The sequence below is a fragment of the Pithys albifrons genome, chromosome 3 (genome assembly GCF_047495875.1).
Source record: "Pithys albifrons albifrons isolate INPA30051 chromosome 3, PitAlb_v1, whole genome shotgun sequence".
In the NCBI taxonomy this organism is placed as follows: domain Eukaryota; kingdom Metazoa; phylum Chordata; class Aves; order Passeriformes; family Thamnophilidae; genus Pithys; species Pithys albifrons.
Genome location: NC_092460.1, coordinates 53727448 through 53750625, shown reverse-complemented (window position 1 = coordinate 53750625; position 23178 = coordinate 53727448). Strand labels below are relative to the sequence as shown.

Sequence of the window (23178 nt, the reverse complement as noted above, 5' to 3'; positions counted from 1 at the left end):
CACTCAGGTTAGAAATGAGAAGCTTCTTAATCACTAGCACAAAAATAAGTGGTTCTAATACAGATTTCTATGCAGAGCAACAGGCACAAAACCTCAGCTATTTTTAAGATGAATCTTGAGAAGTTTATCAAAGGAACTACACAAATGCTAGAATCTAACTCTTTTCCCTTTAAAGGGACTATTGTCATTGTCAGGGCACTGTGAGACTCCTGTTCAGTCTTTTCATGGCCTGTGATACTCTTTCTGTGCTAAACGCAAAGGGGGATTATATTCTGCAAAACACCCTGAGAATCCCAAAACTTTAGTTAATAATGGGAGCATTTCTTTAAGGCAAAAAAATTACTTAGAAAAGAAATCACTTGCTGCTTAAGAAAGTGTTCAGCTATTAGGTTGTTATGGAAACACAAACCTCTTTTGTCAGTGATCTACTCCACCAAACCAATGCACATCTTATGTTACAACACACACCTATGCTTTGTGTTCTGTATTAACAAGCTCCAAGTGACTCTTCACTTCTCACTCAATATACAGATGAATTCTACTCATTGGAGATACTGCTCCTTCAGTAATAGAAGAATAAAGGACATTTGATCATCTTTCATATATCTTCACAGAATATTCTGACAGTAATTCCTTGGCAAGGACCCTCGAGGATCAGCAAAGTCCAGTTCCTGCCCCTGCACAGGACAGTCCCAAGGATCTCACCATGTGCCTGAGAGCACTGTCCAAATGCTTCTTGAACTCTGGCAGGCTTGGCGCTTGATGTCGTGCCAGGTCCTGAAACACTGGGAAGCTTTAATGGCCCTGACCAGCTTTTCGAGGTTCTCCATTCACATCCCGCTTCCTGCAGACACCAGTTCAGCTCAGTCTGAGGTCTTTAGCTCCTGCCAGAGCTATGCTGAAGAAGTGCTCATCTTGTGCGTATGCCTGTGCTCTGTGCATCCAGACCTCAACTCATGGCTTGACTTCTCAGCATGACCTTGGACCTGGACTCACCATCACAAACCTTTGGGGCCATCACCAAAACTGATTCTGACTTGCATATTGACTTTCTAGTAGGAATTTAGACCTACCTCCTCAGTATAAACTTGCTTGATGATCAGCTCTTGGCTGAAGCTGGCCATCATCTCTAGGTCTCCCCTGCTCATGGCTGGTGAGATAGGGCTCTGCTTAGTGAGGTCCCTGCTTTGTCAGCCGTAGCAGTGCCCTTCACTGCTATCTCCCCATCCCTGAAGAGGCAGTTGGACCTTCCTGCTCCTTAACACATTAGGCCTGAGACTCACTGCTTAGAGTACTCAGCACTGCTGGTAGGTAGTACTGGTTTTGAATATGCACCACAATATCAAAAGCTTTAATGCGCAATCAGCTGCTTTAGAAACATTTCTGTTGAATTAGGCTGTATTTCATAGACTCTAGCTACTTTCAGCTGGCTCTGGACTAACTGAATTGCAGTTACTTTGATAAGAGGCTCCTTTATTATGTTCTTCTCTCTACACAACTAAGATGATTTTTCTTGATCCCTGAAACTATTTAATCCTGGGGAGTTTGACTGTGGGTCATGTGTTTAAATGCAGCATAACCTGCTATCTCTGATTTTAAAAGCATAGTTAAATGAAACACAGCCCTGTTAGCAGTCCTTCTGTTAGAAGCTATTTGCATGAGTGGTCTTTAGAAAAGTTAGTGTGTGATCCTTCAGATCAATTAGTTTCAAAGTGATGAAGCATGGATGACTAAGGCTAGCCTCTTGAAATTCCATTTATCCAGGCAATTTTATATATCTGGCAGTGTGATGGTTCCTTCTTGTGGCCACTTTGCACTGCTTTGCTTATAACTAGAAAGTAACTGCACAAAAATGAAGGTATAAATTCATCAAGTAGGAAAATACATATTTGCAATCTTAGTCTTAATTTGGAGAATTGAAATGTCCAAATATTCAGGACTACTCAAGTCAAACAGAATCTGATGATCTGAGAAACAGAACTTAATTTAACAAGCCAAGTATTTGATGATTTTGGAAACCAGGTAAAAGCCACATATTTTAATTTTTATAAAAATGTTATTACAGTTAGGCTCTTTTCATTCATTTCAGGTTTCTCGGGAATTGTCTCCTAGATATATATGAATGAGACAGTATTATATAATACACACAAGAATGCAAACAGAGGTGATCTAATGCTCCGGCTACAAATTTTCAGGTTCAGCTCAGCCAGCAAAAAACCCACTCCCCTAATATTGCAATAGATTGGTCAGCTTGGGGTCAGTGTGATATGTTGTAATAAATGACTTTTTTTTTTATTTCTCTGTGATTATGAGGCTATAAGAAGAAGGTATAATTAATTTTACAGATTTATTAACTGTCTGGTCTTCCTTACAAGTTCCTGGCATTAAAGCATAAATCAAGTAATTTTTTTTAAATAACAAAAACATCATGATTGACAACAGCAAGATTGTTCCAAAGTACACTTAGCTGGGTGAGGGACATTATAGATCTTCCTTTATTTTTCAACTCCTTGCCTTGTGTGTTTGCCTGCTACAGGCTAGCATATCTAAGGACAATTTTCATCCCTGACAGAAGTCATATCTTGGATGTAACTGGGCTGAACAGTTATATGAGAGCTATCTTTAAAACTGCTGACTTGGGAATTGCTGACTGTGCAGTGGCTGAGAGCTCAGCATAAGTGAAGCCCCACAGTATTTACCTTATTTCTCAGCTGATTTTCACAGCCCACACTGAGTTCTGCATTGCTACAGCTCAGCTGTTTCCAGAGTAGAAGATGGCTCACTAAGGTCTCCTCTACCTGCAGCCACATTGAAGTAACATAACTGAAAAAAAATGTGTCCTTGAACTAGAATTTTCTTATTTAAAGATGATTTTGAGGCAGTTTACATATAGAAATGTCTTTCTTGTTATTGAGATGCTTTATTAAAACCTTCATTAATCCGCATGAACTGATCAAATTTCATGAAGAATGTTGTTTGGTTTTTTCCACAAGTTATTCATGAGAAAGAGTTTGAAAAGTCCTCTCTAGTTCCTAATGATACTCAATGAGACCTAAAAATACTTTAACTCATACTGGCCACCACTGTTAAAAATTTAGCCACCATTGTTAAAAATTTAGCATGTAGACTGCCACTAGTCTCACTTAGAGGTAGTTTCTGCAGTAGAAATTAAAAAGGCCGATATATTCTCTCCATTGGGTATGGACATGTAATTAACTCCAATTAAAAACCTGTAAAGTACCTCAAATTTCATTTAATATTTCTCCTAAATAAAGTATATGTATTAGGAGGTGCAAGGATGGACTATGGTACAGAATGTCCGACGGTTCAAGTTAAAACCACCCTAACTTCATGGAGATACTTGATAATGGCTACTTTAGCATTAGAATTATCCAGCGGCTTCAGCTTCAGCCATTTATTAAAAGTTTACACATTTTCCAAGATGATTTGTTGCTATAGCTCAAAAAATTTCATTACATCTCTAAAAGCCAAAGGGCAACACTAATGCATGTCTTATGAACTAATAAAATTTTATTACTATTTTTCAAGGTTAAATATGTCGTGTGACTTCTTTTTTAAATGGAAGAGCAGTGTAAAATTTAAAATGAGCAGTAGAAATGTCTACTCTAAGGAATAAGGATACTATCTTGGAACAGCCCAACAGAAGAATTAGTAAGAGTGATTCATGAATCAATTGCTTTGTATAATTAATTTTATGAGATTTATCTATGAATTTTTAAAACCAAATTTATATTTTACTTGGAAAAAAATTATTTCAAAGACTGCAATACTTCAGAATATTCCTATCATGCCTTAACTATTAGTTTAAAGGTGGAAATGTTGAGAGACGCCAACACACTCTGCCAAACTTGTCCTATCAATCCATCACAGAAACAAAGAACAGTTTAACGTGAACTCAGACACATATCCAAGTCTTTTTTAATCTTAAATTTGTCCTAATCAGAAGCAATTGCTTTAACTGACTGCATAAGCCAATAGTGCAACTGTTCTTGTTATATGAACCTAATTTCTTACAGACAGGCATAAAACTCAAATAACACAGGATTTCAGAAGTAGAACTAACAAACTTTATCTCTACTCTTATTTTATTTCTATTTAGTTTTTGCCCCTGATATCTAACAAACCTTTACCATTTGGTGCATGGAGTTCTCATCCTCTGCAACTCCCTACCAGTTCAACAACACAATTCCAGAGAACTACAGATCAGTATGGGTTTTTTCCCCAGTAGATCAGAGGATGACACCTGGCAAGGTGACTATTGCCAACCTGTTAGGAGTTTATTGGCAGGGCAGATATAGCAGCAACATGTATCTCTGCATCTTCAAAGGCCAGCCGGAATGACCTTTCCTCTCAGTACAGGACAGGGATTTTCAATCACTGAGTGCAGTCAGTCTCACTTCTACTGCCAAGAAGTAGTTATGCCCCAGACAGTGGTGAGAGTTGATCACACTGTCCTACCACCTAGGGAAAGGAGACTGACAGATGCAATTTTATGATGGAAGCGCTGCTTCATGCTCAATAAAGAATATGACATAGTATAGAAATTTGAAACATTATTCCCAAAGTCAGCATGTCTCAGTGACACAAAACCAGGGAAAATCAGGAAAAAAGTCATGCAAATCAGATTATTTCTTTTAAATAAATGATCTCTATAATATACATAACTTATTTGAGCAATAAATCTATATGGCCTAAAGTGGCAGAGTGGCAATCACATACAATTACACATAGTGCTAAATACCTTATAACTGAGGGTGATGTGATTAATTTAATTTGAGCCATTTGTAGTATAAGGGCCAACATGATTCCAGATATGGCTTGTATGCTAGGCCACTTAGATAACTTTAACCTTTATAGCTTAAAATATAAAATCACATTTTAGAATCTGCTTATCTATACAGACAAATGTTATTCCCACTAAAATGCCTGGGAAAATATCACAGTGGTATATGGAAAACTAAGAAAGAAAGAATTACAGTACATTTGTATTGTCAACTCATTGATTAGTAAGATCTTATAAATATTATGTGTGCTCTCATGCAAGTTTTACAGCTCCTTTGGTTAAACTCTGGGCCTCTGATACACACTATATTTAACCTTACACAAAACATACTTTCAGATTAAGACTTAAAAATGGGCTTTTTAGCATCTGTGTTTCACACTGATCTTAATGGATTTACTAAGAAAAATGCTTGTGTTCAGCAGACAGCACACTTCCAAAGCCTGGTATTTTAACTAGTGAAAACTCTATATTGTTTAAAAATAATAATTACAATGGAAAGCTTTGTAGTTGAGCCTTACTACTAAGGAGGCAAATAATTAACTTCCCCTACTAATTTATTGGGTAGGGGTATGACAGCCTTTCCAGTGCAATATATGTTTGTTGTGATCAATCAATTAGAAGTTTGAAAAAAAAAGACAATTTGGCATTTTCTTCCTTTACTGAAAAACAACCCATAATACTGTCCTGCCCACACTGGTAATATTTTAGATTATGAGAGAAAAAAAAAATCAATAAAGTAAGCTTTCAGTAACACACGTAGTCATGCTGATAATCAAGGGAGATTCTGGTCCATTCTGTGCAACTATGCTATAAAGCTGCTATCCTATTGTGTGCCTCCTCTTAGATTGCTGCTCATAATGCAGATTTCCTCAGGGCTTCTTTAGCCCAGATTTAATGGAGAGGTGGGAATTATGACCCACTCCACCTTACCTGGTGAACTCCAAAGCTCTATCTTGATATGCAGCCCTTATATACTATGCCAAATATAGGTCTGGCACTCTTCCAATACTAGTTCAGCTGTGAAATCAAGAAGGTGCTTCCCCTTACACAGACATGATATTAGTCAACAATCATCTGTCATTCTTGCATATTACCCAAATCATGATTCATAATCAAGATAGCACAGGTCAAAAAGTCAATTGCCTGTTTCAGATAGGTCTCTGCTGCTGAGAACTGTCATTTGTCAAAGCAGACTCTTGGCCCAATTACTTACAGTGAAATTACTATATTCTGAAATTCCTGTACCAGGTGGTGACTAATGAAGAGTTCAAACTAGGGTAATGGAAGAGATCATATAATTTTGGAGAACATAAACGGACTCCTTACAGATAATATCATGCATCTGACTTGGCAGAATTCTTTTTTTAAACTTTTAACTCACTATTGCTCAAAACTGTTTATAATACAAGCAACCATCTGTCAAACTGTCATTTATTATTTCCCTTAATTCCCATTCACTAATTTTCAAAAAATAGATCAGATCTATCTTTATGTAACATGAAAATGCAAAGTATTTTAAATTTTGAACTAGTTCTGTAATGTTGCTAAGCACTTCATTAAAAAAGAAACAGGCTGGCAGATTCCTGCAAACGGGGCTTAAAGACACCCTATTTCTGATTTAGCTTTTTGCAACCTTTTATTTATCTAGGAAAATAGTTAAACCTCTGCTTTGTTCTCCCTTCTACACTCTCTTGCTATTAATCTTTATTCTGATGTTAAGCTCTTATGGTAGCTAATAGAAGACTATAATCACACAGTGGTAAGTAAATAAAGTACTACATGCTTAAAAATATAAACCTCTACCTTCTATAACATTACACATACATCAATGACTATGTAAAGGATTATTTGGTAATTTACCTGGTCTTGAGGAAGGAACTCTTGCTATCTCTAGGGAACAAGGCTTTTTGGTCACTGCTATGTCTACTGAATCACAATGACTGCTGTCATTTTCTGCAGGAACTGCATCCAGAGGTACAGAGGATATTGCTTCCAATGCATAACCTCTCTTCTTTGAATAAGATTCCTGAAATGCAAAAATTTAAGCAGGTAAGAGAGATATTACTCAGACAAGACAGGAAAAGAACCAGGGTCAATAACTCCAGCTAGTAGGGTTTAAAATTCAGCAAATTAAACACCACATTCTGCTGAAATCCAAATTGTAACAAAATGGAAAAATTATTTGCATTCTACAAGATAGCATTTCCTGTTTCTTCAAATTTTTGGGTTATATAATGCTTGTTTAGTTTACAGAAAAATTTCATTCATCTAAAGCTGTATAACAGATCTTGCCATACCTGCTTTGCTAGGTTCTAAGTCAGAGGATGTCTTAATATTTTTTTTTTTTAATTATACCTCATGAGAGCAACAATTACATTAACTACTTTCTCTTCAGGAATGGTTTTACAGTATGTTTATATTATTTATAAGAAAATTAAAAATGGCAGAATCACAGGTTGTGAAAGAATATGAATTACTGCTCTACATTTGAGCAAAATAATGACAAAAGGTCCCTTAACAGTGACACATACAGAAAAATCTACTTATTAGCAAATTCTGAGGGAGGGAAAAATGGAATTAGACATTCTGCTGGTAAACAGTCCAATGCCTCAGACTGTCTCTAGTTTAGAACATGAATAAGAAGCTAGCATAGTTTCACCATAATTTCCTGATTTGTGATTTTTGTTGTGTTTTTTTTTTAATCCCAGTAGAAAGCGATTGCATGGATAAAGACATGTTTCCACATCTTTCTTACACTAGAGATATGAATGCCTTGGAAAGTCAAGCATCAGACATAAATCAAATATTATATAATAAAAGACAAGGGCAAGAAAGCACCCTGACAGTTATATACTATCATAGCCCCATTCAGAAAATGATTGAAGAATATGATGACTAGAACAAAATGTGGAATAACAATTTCTTCACGAAGAATTTAGATTACCTAAGGTAAACAATGGCCGTAGGTAACAGTGTCTTTTTACGTTAATGATTTATACTGTTAGTAGATCAATACATTACTGAACTTTTTTAGCCAATTTTTTTTTTCTGGTCATTATGCTCATCTGATCTTTATGAGAATTCATAGCCTGGTAATAATTCAAGGCCTCTTAAAGATAGGGTTGAGATGGTAGCAACAGAAACTTCGCTTCAAAATTCTACTCGATGGCTTCAGTTGAGACAGATTTAAATCCTAAGCTAAACAATCACTAATAAAGAACTTCAAAATAAATACTGGAAACAGCAACAGGGGAAAAATCATACAAAATAAAATACACAGAATACTAACAAGTATCTGTAACTAAAAAAATAGTAGGTACTAGGAAATAATACAAGATTGGTGGTCAGTGTTCAAAAAACTTGTCTAAAAGAGGAATGTGATTATGTCTCTTTTGAGTTTCTATCTAGTCAGAGTATGAGCTCTCTGCACTAGTAATCTCATACATATAAATTAATAGTAACTAATTTCAGCTAGTAGACTTTATGGGCTTCCTGCAGCTCCAAAAATATTTTTTTTAAAATTAAGCCATTTCATTCCTTAAGTGAAGTTAATAGAAAATTATTCAGAGGCATCAAAGCAGCTAAAGTGCAATGGCAGGACAAAAGCAGTCCTTCCTACCTTGAAAAAAAAAAGAAATTCTAACTTATCCACTTAAGTCTACTCTAAAAAAAAAACCAAAAAACAGAGGCAAGAATTTATGTACCAAAGCAATGACTAGAACAGCAAAAAAATCTATTTAATCCTTGTACTTTTTAGAAACTTGCATTTAAGCCAGAATGCCTGTAGAGGGATAGACAGGATAGAGGGAAACACCTCAGCACCTGGAGGGGGTGTTACAGAAACTACTGTCAGAGGATTGGGTTACACAAGAAGGGACAGAGATGCCAGAGGCTTCCCAAAACTCCTCAACAAAATGAGGAGATTTCCCAGCAACAAACTGATAGGATTAATGAAGAACGGAGTGTTATGGAAATAGTATGGCCTTTCTTTGCAATATCCTGCAGGAACACAGGGAGCTGACCCTTAGGCCTATGTCATGTATCACCCCAAAAATTATTATTGACTATAGTCACTCAAACTGCCTAAGAAAAAGAAGTACAAAAGAGATTGGACATGAGTAAAAACAGGGGAAAGGAGTACATCATCTCTGCAGGGGTAACCAATGAGCTGCCCTGTCTCCTCCCACTCCTTTGGACACTGCACTCATTTACTCTGAGGTTTTTTTCTATGCCTTATACCATATATGCCTTATACCTTACGCCTTATATGCCTCATACCTTATAGATTAACATCTTTCACTTTTACCCCATAGATACCTTATTTACTAATCATACTTGGCTAATTTTACGTTGCCCTACACTTTGTAACTTACTGGGTATATATATATATATATATATCTATTTATTTGTATTCTACTTTTTGTTTTAGTTTTGTTTTGTTACACTGCACTTTACTGCTGACTCATTGTTAATGGTTTACCTGAAGGTCTGCAGTTCCTTAGGTAAAAATGTGTGTTAGTGGAAAGTGACTGCATTCTTTCTTTTTGCTTTGTGTTAACTAGTGTGTTCAGATTTTTTTCTAGTCTTGGTAAATTGATCTGTTGTGGAAGGGGAGTTGCTTGAGTTTTGTATTGAGGCTTAGGTTGTTGTGCTGCTGTATGGAGGATGCTTCTGGTTTGGGGGTTTTTGTTATTATCATGCAGTTAAATGCTATCACCGGTGATGTGAAACCCACAGTAGCTGTTATGTACTTGTATTATAAAAGCTATTTCATGAACTGCTGGAGTTAGCTGTTCACATATAAGTGTCAAAAGTCCTGTCCATCACAGTCAATCTGTCTAGAAAAGGGTCTCTTTAGGTGAGACGCAGACAGACTGTTTGGGCTTTAAAAGGCTTTGATATTTTGGTGACACTTATAGCCAATAACAAATATATTAATACAGTTGAGACAAGAAGTCTTTGCATTTCTGTCCCTTTTCACGTGACAATGCCAAAAACCTAATAATAGTAAATCTTCCTAGAGAAGCCCATGAATAAATACTGCAGCCTTAAAATTGTCACCAAACACCAAAGTGAAATTCTGCTCAGCTTCTGAACTTGGCTACATTTTAAAAACCTTAAAAATTTATATACAAAATATTTGTATAGACATTGGATCATACTTTATGTCTATGTCACCCAGCCAACAGTCCTGGCCTAGAGAACAGTGAAACCAGCACGAGACCAGGACAACCATGTAGTAGTGTTTCTCCGTCTGCAACACTTTGAGCATCTCATGTTCCATTATCAAAAGTTACTGACTTTGCATATCTACCAATCCCACTGTCTAAAATCACCTTCTCAAGTTGCCTTTAGAGCATATGCCCCTTTTCACAGTTTGCATGCACCCTATTTTGTTTTAGCTATCTCACCAAGTTTGACACCACTAATTCTTTAGATAGCAATGAATGGTTGGTTGCTTCTCCGCTCCTTTGTAATTTCACATACCTTTATCCTCTTCCCTTGTCTTCTCCTTTAGGGAATGAGACATACTAACCTACACACCCAGCTGTTCCAGGTTTATGACCATCCCTGTCACAGCTCATCCTCTCAGCCTTCAGTGATGTGACAAGGATCAGATTTTCCCATGGTATTCAAAACGAAGGCTCACCAAGTAGTCATACTGACATCATGATGTTCCCTCTTTTGTACTCTACTCCTTTCCTAATTGCTTTTAGCATTCAATTTGATTCTCTGAATGTTATTCAACATTCTGTAGTTAACATTGTATGAATATAAATGTCAGAGAAGAATAAATAAAAATGATGGGGTTAGGGAGAAAATGGTTAGAATGTAAATTACAGACAAGTAAATTCATCCTAAATATCTCCCTAATAAAGAAAATAAGATAATAGTATGCCCAGCAGAACTCAAATGAATTAGAGTCAAAAAAGAATTGCTGATAACAAGTCTGGAATTTTATCAAGCGAGTAAGTGAAGATGATAAGCCTTAATTAAAAATTGCATATGTAGCAAAAAATCCACAAACTTTGCTGGAGAAAAGCATTGTAAAGTCTCCTGATTGATGCAATATGTTCTCCATTTTGCTGGTACTGAGCATTTCTAGAAATTTTTAAGATCTAAACTATTCCAATTTGGATGTTAGCAGATAACATAAGTTTGCCTACAAGTATCAGGAACAAAGCAATGTGATTCTGCTTTTTTTCTAATATTAAAAGCTCTTCAGAATTCTTCTCAGTTCTATCGTCTCACTTCACCAAGTACAATAGCCAGTAACTCTACAGTAATTCTACATGTCCAACTTATCATATGCATAATAAAACCTTCTAAAATACTTTTCATTGTCATTAGTCCTGAAATCAAAATAATCTGAGTTTAATTTTTGTTTTCAAAACAGAGACTACTCAATCTCAAATTTCTGTCAACTATTCCAAAAGGTTGAAATTGAGACAAGCAACTGAAGACCACTATCAAGTCAGAGTCAGTCCTTATCTAAAATTTGAACTTCGTGAAAGTAATGGGCTGGACCGCTAGTAGATTAAAATAAGTCATTTTTGTGGAAAGGATAAAAATAAATACACAATAGAAGTTAAAAAAAAAGTGGGTGAGTCACTGAGATAGCATTAGAGAACAGTCACCCATACAAATAAAATACAAAGTAGGTTTTTGTCTTGTAGAAAGAAATGGCAACACGACAGTGAAGTTGCAGAGCTCATGGCAGGGACACAGTATGAGCTTTATTCATAGGCCTCCAGGTCTCTTCTGAGCATATGATATGGTATAATACCTACGATATGTGATCAGAAACCTGAACAGAACTACAAGATTGTTTATCAGTGGTAACAAATTTGCTTCTAAAATATCTGTATGGCCACTGCAAAGCATTACATACAATTGTGAAACAATATGCCATAACAAGACTAAATCTTCAAAAACGACATGATGTTGAGTTACACCTTTTTTCCACATTTTTGCCAGGTTTCTAGGTACTCTTGCTTCTGCCTTCTATATAATCTTGCATTTCTTTTTAGAATCAAACTGAATGAGGCATGTTTAAGGACTGAGATATAAGCAGCATACACAAATTTGTGTTTGTATGACCTATGAATAAAATGACAGAGGCATCTAATCTGAAAAAGTTAGAATTTGTACTTGACAGAAAATTTTTAGTTCTTCCATATCCTTTCCTATAGGAATCAGGTCAGCTGAAGCTTTAATATTTCCCTGGAACATGGGACAAAACACCAGTCACACATGACTTTCTTCTTAAAGGAGAAATAATCCCATAAATGTAAGAAGGAAGAATGCAATATATCTGCCATCTTCAGAAACAATTTTTTTCATTTGTGTAGATAATGAAGAACTGCTACTAAATTCTGACATAACCCTTGAAATCCACCAGAGTATTCTACCTTTTGCTCTGGCTTGCTGCATGCCAGATGTCCAGCATGAAGAATCCAGGTGGCACCTCTTCCACTGCAGTGCAATAAATTCTGCCTAGTGTTTCTTTAGAAGAGTACTGTGATACTTCATTAATAAAACTTTGGATAATTATTGATTCTAAACACTCCATCAACCCAAAGCTGATGATTTCCATGAGAGTAAGAAATAAATACTGCATTTATCCCATTTATGTCAGAGAATCATAGAATTATAGAATGATTTGTGTTGGAAGGCACCTTTAAAGGCAAACTAGTCCAATCCCCTTCAGTGAGTAGGACATCTTCAAGTAGACCAGATTGCAGAGACACCACCAATCTGGCCTTTAATTTTTCCACATATCTACCACCTTGCCTGTGCAACCTGTTACAGTGTTTCACCATCCTCATCATAAAAAAATTCTTCCTTACATCTGTGTATAGAATCATAGAATCGATTGGGTTGGAAAAGACCTCCAAGATCATCGAGTCCAACCCTTGTTCCAACTCTAGTCCATTTACTAGATCATGGCACTCAGTGCCACGTCCAATCTGCGTTTAAAAATCTCTAGGGATGGTGAATCCACCACCTCTCTGGGCAGCCCATTCCAATGCCTGATTACTCTCTCTGTACAGAATTTTTTTCTGATATCCAACTTAAATTTCCCCTGGTAGAGCTTAAGCCCGTGCCCCCTTGTCCTATTGCTGAGTGCCTGGGAGACGAGACCAGCCCCCACCTGGCTATGTATGTATGTATGTAAGGCCAGACTTCGCAAACGCAGATTTGGGCAGGGCTCTCCCCACGTGGGTGTGCCCTTCCAGCCTGCGCAGTGGATTTTTTAGGTGAGGCACAGCGTGCGCAGAACTGGCCCCACCATTTAAGTCCTAAGGTCCATTTGCCACGGCTGAGCGAGCTTGGACAGTGACAGTGAAGTCCTCGGGACTGTCACCGCACCCGGTACTAACCGAGGCTGACCCTGCTGAGCATCTGAGATGTGACGGGATGGGATGGCAGGGAGGCATTGAACTACCAGGGGACAGTCTCCACTGAGACTTGAACTCAGGACCTTGGGTCCAAAGTCCAGAGTGCTCTCCTTTACACCACGGGACTGCCCTTCCTTACATCTAGTCTGAGTGTATTTGCATCAAACATACTTCTTGATATTTGTGAACAGACTGATGTATAATCTTGAACTGAGACAGTTTACACTGAAATAATAATGACAAGTAACTGAAGGTTGCTGAGAGGAATCAAGAATTCAAGCAACTGTTTCTGACCCATGACTGAAGCTAATTAGGACAGCTTTTTGTGCACAGCAAGGCAATGGGGGAACTGCCTGAACCTGAAGGGTGTTGTGCCACAGTACTGTACTAAGCCAGACCCACTGAAAGTATTTCCTATGTCACAATAACCCAAAATGACAAGTATATGGTGAAATTTATGACTGCCTTTTCAGTGAAAGATATCAAAAATATTACTGTCATTTACAGCTATAAAACCATATTTATTAATTAATTACTAATAAATGAAATGAAGAAAGTTTTATAGCATCATGTCATAAAAAACATTTTTCCATGAGTCAAACTACAATTTCATGTTATGACAGCTAGAAACACTCGAATGTGCAATTTTGTCATAGAACATATAGTAAGGTTCATGATATATTAGAGAATCTGGAAAAATCAATAATCTCACTGGAGGCTCTACTCTGGTCTTCACAGAGTATTTATAGTACATATTTTAAAACAGTATTCTCTTTTACCCTCTCACCAAACATTTGAAATGGTGAGTTTGCTGTTGCAGAATATTGTATGTACAGAATTACCTGAAATAATTATTTCCCTTTAGCACATGAAAAGCCTTTGTGAATAAGTTTCAGTAAGCCTTTCGCAGAGCTGAGAAAAAAATTCATTTTAAAAACATGCTAGATTTGTTGTCCCATGCATTTAGTTGTGCAAATTAGATGTGTAATTTTTAAAGTACTGTTCAAAATTTAGATTTGCTTTTTCAAACTTTGAAAAAAAATAAGCATTATTTACATAGCACCCAAAATGTAGGCTTACCTTCTTTCAAAATGCATATTTTCACATATCCTGTTTAGAATCTAAAATTTCATATGAAAACTCTAAAAGACATAAATCACTGAAAACTAAAGGTTCCTATACAGTCTTACAATATAAAATTCATTAATATAGCCTAAACTATAAATATCTGAAACTATGAGTAAATTATGAGCATAATGAATGCAGTGTTAACCTCTGCAGCAGAAACCTGTCACTATATTTCAGGCAGAGCTTTCATAATTCTAACTGGCAAATAGTCAGCATTTCGAATGAAGTTAGATTGTTCTAGTCATGTTACACGCTTTCCCATGCACATAACATTCAGGCCATGAAAGAGAGCAGATGATTCCTCTCATAAATAACTCTCTCTGACAAAAAATACACTAAAAGTGCACATAATCTGGTTTATGCAAATGCTAATGGCTGTGTGTTGCAATGTAGCATAATACAGTAACGGGTTAAATAAATGATTCTTAGTTTAGCCAAACAAAATACATTTACAAACTAGTAAGTAATTTCCAGGTTAAATATTTTCCCTTTTCCTCCATTGTTTTAATGAAAAACATTAAACAAAAAATAATCATGTCTTGTTTGAATATCAAGTCATAGGCAAAAGCCCATTTAAAACAAAGGCTATTATATTAAAAAAGACAAAATGAACTGAAACTTAAGGCCCATGGAAACAATATTTCTCTGCAAGTTCCTTACACTCCAATGACTAGGTTTTTAAACATACATACCCACAGTTCCAATTGAAACAGGAAACATGAAGAACATTTCCTCATGTTGTAAGGGCCAAAACCATGGAAAATACTAGTTACTGAGAAACCTTAAAGTGAACTCACTATTTTCTAGACAGAAAATGCAGAAAACAACACACTACTCTATGTTAAGCAGACTGGCTGAAACTTTCTCACATTTTATAGCTTAATTTCTATCAATTACTGTGTCAGTAAACGAAAAATGTATGGGTTGCTGAGGAAGGCACAGAGGAATTGAATATACCAAAGCAGATCTTGAAGCAAAATACATCTGGGTAAATATTAACCCTAGAACTGTAAACTGACTTGATTGGGGTTTAGATAGCAACACTGAGACATTATGGAAGACATTGTCTTTGAAAACAAAGCTTTTAGCATGTCAATCCATTATCTATTATGAATAATCTATGTGCTTTTAGAAAAATATTCTATATCTTCCCATGCATCTTGCTCTGAATTCATGTAAATTGACACATTCATACAATAGAAACCAATTAATTGATACCATACACAATGGATTTCATAGAAGATACAAATAAATAATTGTTATTCCAGGAAAGGGAATCTCCTGTGTTTCAAAGTTTTTGACACTGAAGAAATAAAAATTTATCTATGTTTAGTATAAAAGTTATTATTGCAATAGCATAAGCCAACAGCCTCTTATGAAAATCTCTCCTATGCATGCTCCTAAAGTAAAACTGAAAGGCTAAGCAATTTTTTTTCAAAATATTAAAGTTATTGAGAGTAATTTTATCGCAAACTAAAAACTGTTGTGAATCATGCTTTTACAACATAGTTACAAAACTGAACAGAAACATAGGATCCAAAATCAAAAGAAAAAGAATTTGAAATTGTTCTTTAAAGATCCCAGTGTGCATGCGAAATTTGTAAAAGTTAGTACTTCCTAATTAAGCAGGACCAAATAAACCTTGCCTGCAGTATTGTATGACATTTCAGCAGTGTGAAAACTGAGCTTAATGGTAAGAGACAATCAGAGGGAAAGTAAATTCATCCCTTACGTTAATAAAATAGTAAATTATTCCATGACAACAGGAGAAATATGCACAATAGCAGTAAACAAAACTTAACAGAATATTGCCCATATCTCCTATTTCTTAAAGGAGTCAGTAATTTTCTATTTCAAACCATAGCTCTGAATAGGAGTCTACGAGCTCGGCTGTTTCCTGGCCAAAAACATGCCAAAGCCCAGTAATATTCTTAACATGGGTCGTTAAGCATTATGGATACGAAGTTCCATCGTTCAGTGCTAACCCATCATACTGCCTACATATTTGGTAAATCTATGAGTACTGACAAAACCATGTTGAACTACAGTAGTTAAGACTTTTCAATGAGCGCATTTACATAATTCACTACTCATCATTGAAGGGCAACATTCTGCTAGGAAACAGGACACTTCCTTTATGGCTCTTTAAACAAGAAATCTTGTTGGTTTATGTCAAAGCTCTACTGCTTTAATTGTTACTGTAATAATTTCTGTGGTGTGATAATCTACTTATTCATTGCAAATAATCAGCCTTAGCGATTGTAAAATGAAAGCAGAATGTGAAAATTATATAAAATAGAATGAGTAAGGATTATAAGGGAACCAAAATCACATTTTCAATTAAATTTGAACTTAAAAGAACTTTCTATAGGCTTACTGCAAGATTCTAGTTTTGGAAAAACAGTCACAGAATAATGTGTCTATTTGTCAAGAATTCAGGGGTCTTGCTCCAGGTTTGCAGTCACACTAGCTTTATGTTATACATTTACTACAGGCATTCTCTGTTAATGCTCTATGACCTTCCTTCATATGCAAAGAATCTATATTAGTGTTTCATAAAAAACAAGATGGTACAAAGTTTTCACTTAAACTCTTCGCTTAATGATTCTACTGCTCTAGATTCTTATTCAGCTAATTTCCTGTATTTCAACAAATTAATAACAACTTCAAAATAGCAATGTAAATGCTAAAAGTTAATAAACAGTACAGTTATTGGCAAACTCAAGATGTCTTGAAAATTTTATGATGAAGAAACAATGTTGGTGAGTAAAAGAAATTCGTTAAGTGGAAAGTCTGCATGTCATGTGAAACCACCTAAAGCTAGACAACAGAAAACACTTGGTAGTGGATCTTTCTTTCTGGGGAAAAACAAACAAACAAACAAAAAAAAGACACTAGCTGCTTAAAATTCAAACCGTGGAGTGTCTGCAGTTCTACTTTTGTCCTGCAGTCCTGATGAGAAATAATTGTCCTTAGGAGAAAGACGTTAAGATTGTTAGCCTGAAGAGCTCAAAAATTGTTCACATAACTTAAAATAGAACATTATTACATTCAAAAGAATTAAAAAAGATACACTCCATCTGCCCAGAAAGGAGTGAAGGAAAGCCTTCTGCTTTGTCAGCAGTGTCCCCTTTGTAAGTGCACTTGTGATTAATTTGCACACATATTCAGTTCAAAAACTAGGATGTAGTCAAACACAGCCCTCTGGTTCATGTCTTACACTGGCTGGCTTGCAGTGGTTTCCTGTTCAACAGAAAGGCTAATCAACCAAACACCTTCAGACATGTGCACACTTTCTTGTTGCTACAAGGAGTAAAAGCATCCAGATGGGTTTCTGAAGGAACTTTCTGCTGTCAATATCCTCACAACATAAAAACATAAAAACACTAACTATAAAACCAGTCTAAAAAAGACAGACTTTAATCACCTGTCCCCATACAAACAGATAATAACCATTTACTAATAAAGCTTTATGTGTATATAGAACTAATATATGAATATATCTGTTAACCATAAAAGATGATTAGGGACAAACCTAGTGGTTTCTAATTACTAAGACAATTAGAATAAAACACTGTCTGAGGGTTATGGACTAAATTTTGCTAAATTCAAAATTAGGAAGAATTAAATAGGACTGAACATTGCCTAAAGATTTTATGTCTCTCTTCTTTTTCACGGTATAAAATATTGCGAAACAAAAACTAGGATGCTATAAAATTATAGCACCTCCAAGAATAATATAGTCAACTTGATACTGTCATTTTATTAATTTACCTCAAAGCCTTCACACTTACATCTTTTACACTTAAAAACTCATCAAAACGTCTCTTTCTGGTTGTACAGAGACACATGTATAACGTTTTATAAAATAGCTCTCTCTCCCTTTCTCCAAAGGAACACAACTATTCTCTATCCTACTAGGAGTATTACTGTAATTTCTTAGTAAGATTTTATAAACCAGGGCTGCTTATTGCTTCTGGAAAGTGAACAGAGCATCTGCATCTACAGCAATATATATTATTAACCCCATTCTAGATAGAAAAACCTAGAACTTGAGATTCCTCATTTCCTAGCTGAATTGTCATTCTCAGAGACCTTAAAGTCTAAAGAGGTATTTCACTAGAATTGGCAAATCACATTTTCTATCAATAAACAAATCAAAATACATTACCATGAACACATCTCAAATACGGACTCTCCTTAACTTCAGTTTCATTTTATTTTACATCTAATTCATGGGTTCATCTTAATTACATGCTGTTAGTAGTGTAAAAATCATAACAATCATTTTGGGATTTTAAGAAACTCAGCCTTACACCAGTTCTGAATTTTGATGAAAATACAAGTATCTCTTGCTAATGTTGTTTGTATAAACACCCAAGTGGGATTAAGCACAATGATGCTTATGCATAAGTAATTTCTTGATTCAGGATCTATCTCATTTTCAGACTCAGTATAATGGATACCAGGACTAAAAGTTTTTAGTGAAATACATCAGCCAGACATGACTTTAAACCCAAGGCATGCAATTTCTTTTGCACAGCAAGAGAGGATTCACAGTTACAGACTACAGAGTTGTTCTTTTGAAAGTCCAGTTGTCAGTCAGGTCTTTTCTTCAGAAAGAAATCAAGTTCTATAAATTTTACGGACTTCTTCAGGGACTTGCTCTATGATGCCATGAATTTCCCTACTACTAAAAACTGAAGTAAAAAAAACCCGTGCCTCACAGTTTCCAGTGTTAGTCTGGTTCTCAAATATATTTGTACCATCATTAAAAATAAAAAATAAACAAAGCAAAACAGAAAATAAGCTTTTAGGCTCAAAAAAAGCTCAAAATGTCAAGTACCTTTAAACAGCCCTTCACAGAAATACAACCTTACACTAAGTTGACTTAATGACTAATCAATGTTGTAAATCTATGCAGTAATATCGGTGTTCAGGCAACACCACTCAACTGATCTCTTACCTCCAGATACCTCAAATACCAATCTTTTTGTCCATAAATTCTTTTGCTCCTGTCAGCATCATAGGAACAACAAATACAATGTATGTATGATGGGTTTTTTCCCCACAAAATGTAATACTAAACTGATTTTTTCAGATTAACCAGAAACTCCTACAAAAATTTTCATGTTTCAACATACTGCTTTAATATTCCTGTTATGAAGCAGCTGAAATTCAAACATGAAGTTCTAACACTTAGTTGAACTTCTTTCATGTACAAAACTAATTGCTATATATTATAGCTATTAGTTTGCTGTGCAATGCAAATTTTTTTTCTTTCATTTTCCTACAATTTTTCAGGCAGTACTGGAAGTAAAAAACATTCCCTGAAAGTGTGTCTTCTAGTTACCACTAAGTTTTGAACCACAAAACAACAAAATGCAACATACTATTTGAACTCTTCCCAGGTGATCACTCTGATATCTTTCATCAGGAATGTGACAGCATACAATTCAACGTTAATTTCAGTATCATTAATATGAATTAAATTACATCTTGTTAAACATTACAGTAATCAGTATTACAGATTATTTCTGACATGTATCAATGATTCCAGTATTGTTTGACACCTCTCTCCTTTCTCTCTCATCCTATTTAATTTTGCTCTTTCAAGACCACACCAAAAGACAGCTCATCCCAGCAGTGCCCACATTGACACACTGCTGGACAGTCACACTTTCTCAAGCATTTACAAACTGTGGAGTCAATACTAAATTTTTAAAGAAATGAGCTCATCCAAGTTCACATAGCTAGAATTTATAGATATTTATAGAATGGAGATGTTAACAATGAAATTAAAGATATCTCTGGAAGTCTTCTTGTCCAAATTTTCAGTCAAAGCAGAACTGCCTTAACCATAAGAATCATAGAACCAGTTAGGTTGGAAAAGACCTCTGAGATCATCAAGTCCAATCCTTGATCCACTACCACCATGGTTACCAGACTATGGCACATCCAGTCTTGTCTTAAAAACCTCCAGAGATGGAGAATCCACCACTTCCGTGGACAGCCCATTCCAATGCCTAATCACCCTTTCTGTAAAGAATTTCTTCCTAATATCCAATCTAAACCCCCCCTGGTGGAGCTTAAGACCATGTCCTCTTGTCATTCTGATAGTTGCCTGGGAGAAGAGACCAACACCCACCTGGCTACAACTCCCTTTCATGTAGTTGTAGAGGGTGATGAGGTCTCCTCTGAGCCTCCTCTTCTCCAGGCTGAACGAGCCCAGCTCCCTCAGCCTTTCCTCACAGGACTTGGGCTCAAGTCCTTTCACCAGCTTTGTTCTCTTCCCTGTACCTGCTCCAGCACCCCAACATCCTCCCTCAACTGAGGGACCCAGAACTGGACACAGCACTTGAGGTGTGGCCTCACCAGTGCTGAGTACAGGGGAAGCATCACTACCCTGATCCTGTTGGCCAGACTGTTCTTGATACAGGCCAAGATGCCATTGGCCACCCTGGCCACCTGGGCACACAGCTGGCTCATGCTCATCTTCCTATCAATCCAGACTCCCAGGTCCTTTTCTGCCTGGCTGCTCTCCAGCCACTCTGTGCCCAGCCTGTACTGCTACATGGGGTTGTTGTAACCAAAGTGCAGAACCCAGCACTTGGCCTTGTTCAACCTCATCCCGCTGGAATCAGCCCAACTCTGCAGTCTGTCCAGGTCCCTCTGCAGAGCCCTCCTGCCTTTCAGCTGATTGACACTCCCCTCCAGTTTAGTGTCATCTACAAATTTGCTAATGATAGACTCAATTCCCTCATCTAAATCATCAATAAAGATGTTTAACAGAACTGGGCCCAACACTGATCCATGGTGGACACCACCAGTGACCGGCCACCAGCTGGACACAGTCCCATTCACCAGCACTCTCTGGGCCCAGACATCAGCCAGCTCCTAACCCAACAGACAGTGCCCCGTCTAAGCCATGGGCTGCCAGCTTTCCCAGGAGTATGCTGTGGGAGACAGTGTCAAAGGCTTTGCTGAGGTCCAGATAGACCACATCCACAGCCTTCCCCTCATCCACCAAGTGGGTTACCCGCTTGTTGGGGAACATGTACACTTTCAGGCTAGTGAACCAAGGAGGGATTCGCAGGTGCAGGCTCCTGAGATAAGAATAGAATCTGTTTGGAGACCTTGGGCTTATGCAGAAATGAGAAAAGAAACTTGCTAAACTCTGTGGAAGAATAAATCTAAAGAGCTCTTTTTTAAAGTTAAAAATAAGTTACATAAAGACTGTTTGGATCCAGCAATTTTATATATTACTTAATATTTAGCTCTAGCCTTATGATGTTAGATAGTTTGCATGGTGTGTGTAGGTTTTAGAATTGTGTGTAACTGCGTGAGAAAATAGTTCTACATATAGCCCTTGTAGTTAGTGAAATTCCTGTACAGGAAAGAATAAAAGGCATTAATGTAAACATAGATTGCTTTTCTTTCCACAATTCATCAAGTAGCTATAACCCATGACAACGGGGACTTTGAATAAACTACCAGAAAAATTAAAATTAGATGCAGTCAAAGTGTTTTATTCAACAAATAGAGGTTGCTGCCTCTCAGGCCCACTGAAAACTGTGTCTGTGAAAAACAGGCGTTGAGACACCTGATCACAAAACAAGATCAGGTTTTCCTGGACCCTGACCAGTCAACTCTAAAAATATCCAAGGATAAACAATACAACTTCCCTCATTACATTACATACCTGAATAGTGGTGTCTAGATTATACAACTAATGCAGTAAAAACACATTTGCTACAAGGCATTTGCAGCCCACAGGCAAATGGAAATTTACACTGGGAATTAAGAAGCTACATATGCAATACATACCATATACAAGAACAAAATGCACAGCTTCATTCCTTAAAACACAATCGGAAAATGTAGCATCACATTAAAATAAGCTAATTTTTTTCAGTATACTTATTTCCCATCACTGTTCAGCAGGGTATAATTAACACCTGCTAATTCTTTCTAGGCAGAACACATACTGCAGTTTTCAGTAGCTGCTTCGGTGTGTGGGTGACATCTTCCTGAAATTACTAATAAAACTTAAGCTTACCACAGAAGAGACAACACTGCAAAACAAGAGCTTTACTGAAATATTTTTAAATGGGCAATATAGCTCTTCATGTCAATACCATTTAAGTAAATTCATCATTTAATCCACTAAATTAGGAAGAAAAAAATATTTTTCACCGAAAGAAACTACAGAAAAATATTATAGATAACATGACAATCTTACTCTGGCTATTCATGCTCAGGTATACTGTATGCCAAAGTTTTCTTTACTTTGTCTATATCGTTATCTACCAAATTAATACATTACCAAACAAGATAACAGGTTTCCTGCTCTGTAACACATAATGCCACAAGACTTTCTGTTTCTAATTTTGGAGAGCTATAACACGAAGTAAAATCAGCCAAATATGCTTCTTTACCAGTCTAGTTTGAAATATGCTTCCACTAAACATATTGAAAGGTAAATTTATTAGTAAATTGAAGGATGATCCCTTTCTCAGGACCAAGTAGAAACACTTCTGCCATTAGTGTTTAGTTTAAAATATGCATTTTCCTTCTCTCTGTTTATTAAACAACAGAGAAGAAATACTTCCTCTTGTATATTACTTCTCCTCCACCTTAGCAGTTCAAAAATTACTGTAACATTTGTACAGCTTAAAATCCAAAACAATTTTTAGAGTAACTGACAATAGAAGGGGTTCAAACTGAAAGAATATACTAAAATTAAAACAAATAATTCCCAATGTTAAAATTCTCCAGAAAAAGACAAGATAGAGTCATGCTGCATGTTACATACCACACCAGTTACTATTGGGTCAGAACCAC

General features: G+C 36.3%; 1 protein-coding gene across 7 annotated transcripts in view; it reads right to left on the bottom strand.

Annotated features, from left to right (window-relative positions):
- ANKS1B (ankyrin repeat and sterile alpha motif domain containing 1B) overlaps positions 1-23178 on the bottom strand; it is a 437255-nt gene that overhangs the window by 308770 nt on the left and 105307 nt on the right. For all 7 annotated transcript variants that reach the window (XM_071552016.1, XM_071552018.1, XM_071552019.1 and 4 more), the window contains one exon: positions 6665-6830. In XM_071552016.1, the coding sequence (XP_071408117.1) occupies positions 6665-6830 (166 nt within the window). The remainder of the gene's footprint in view (positions 1-6664; positions 6831-23178) is intronic.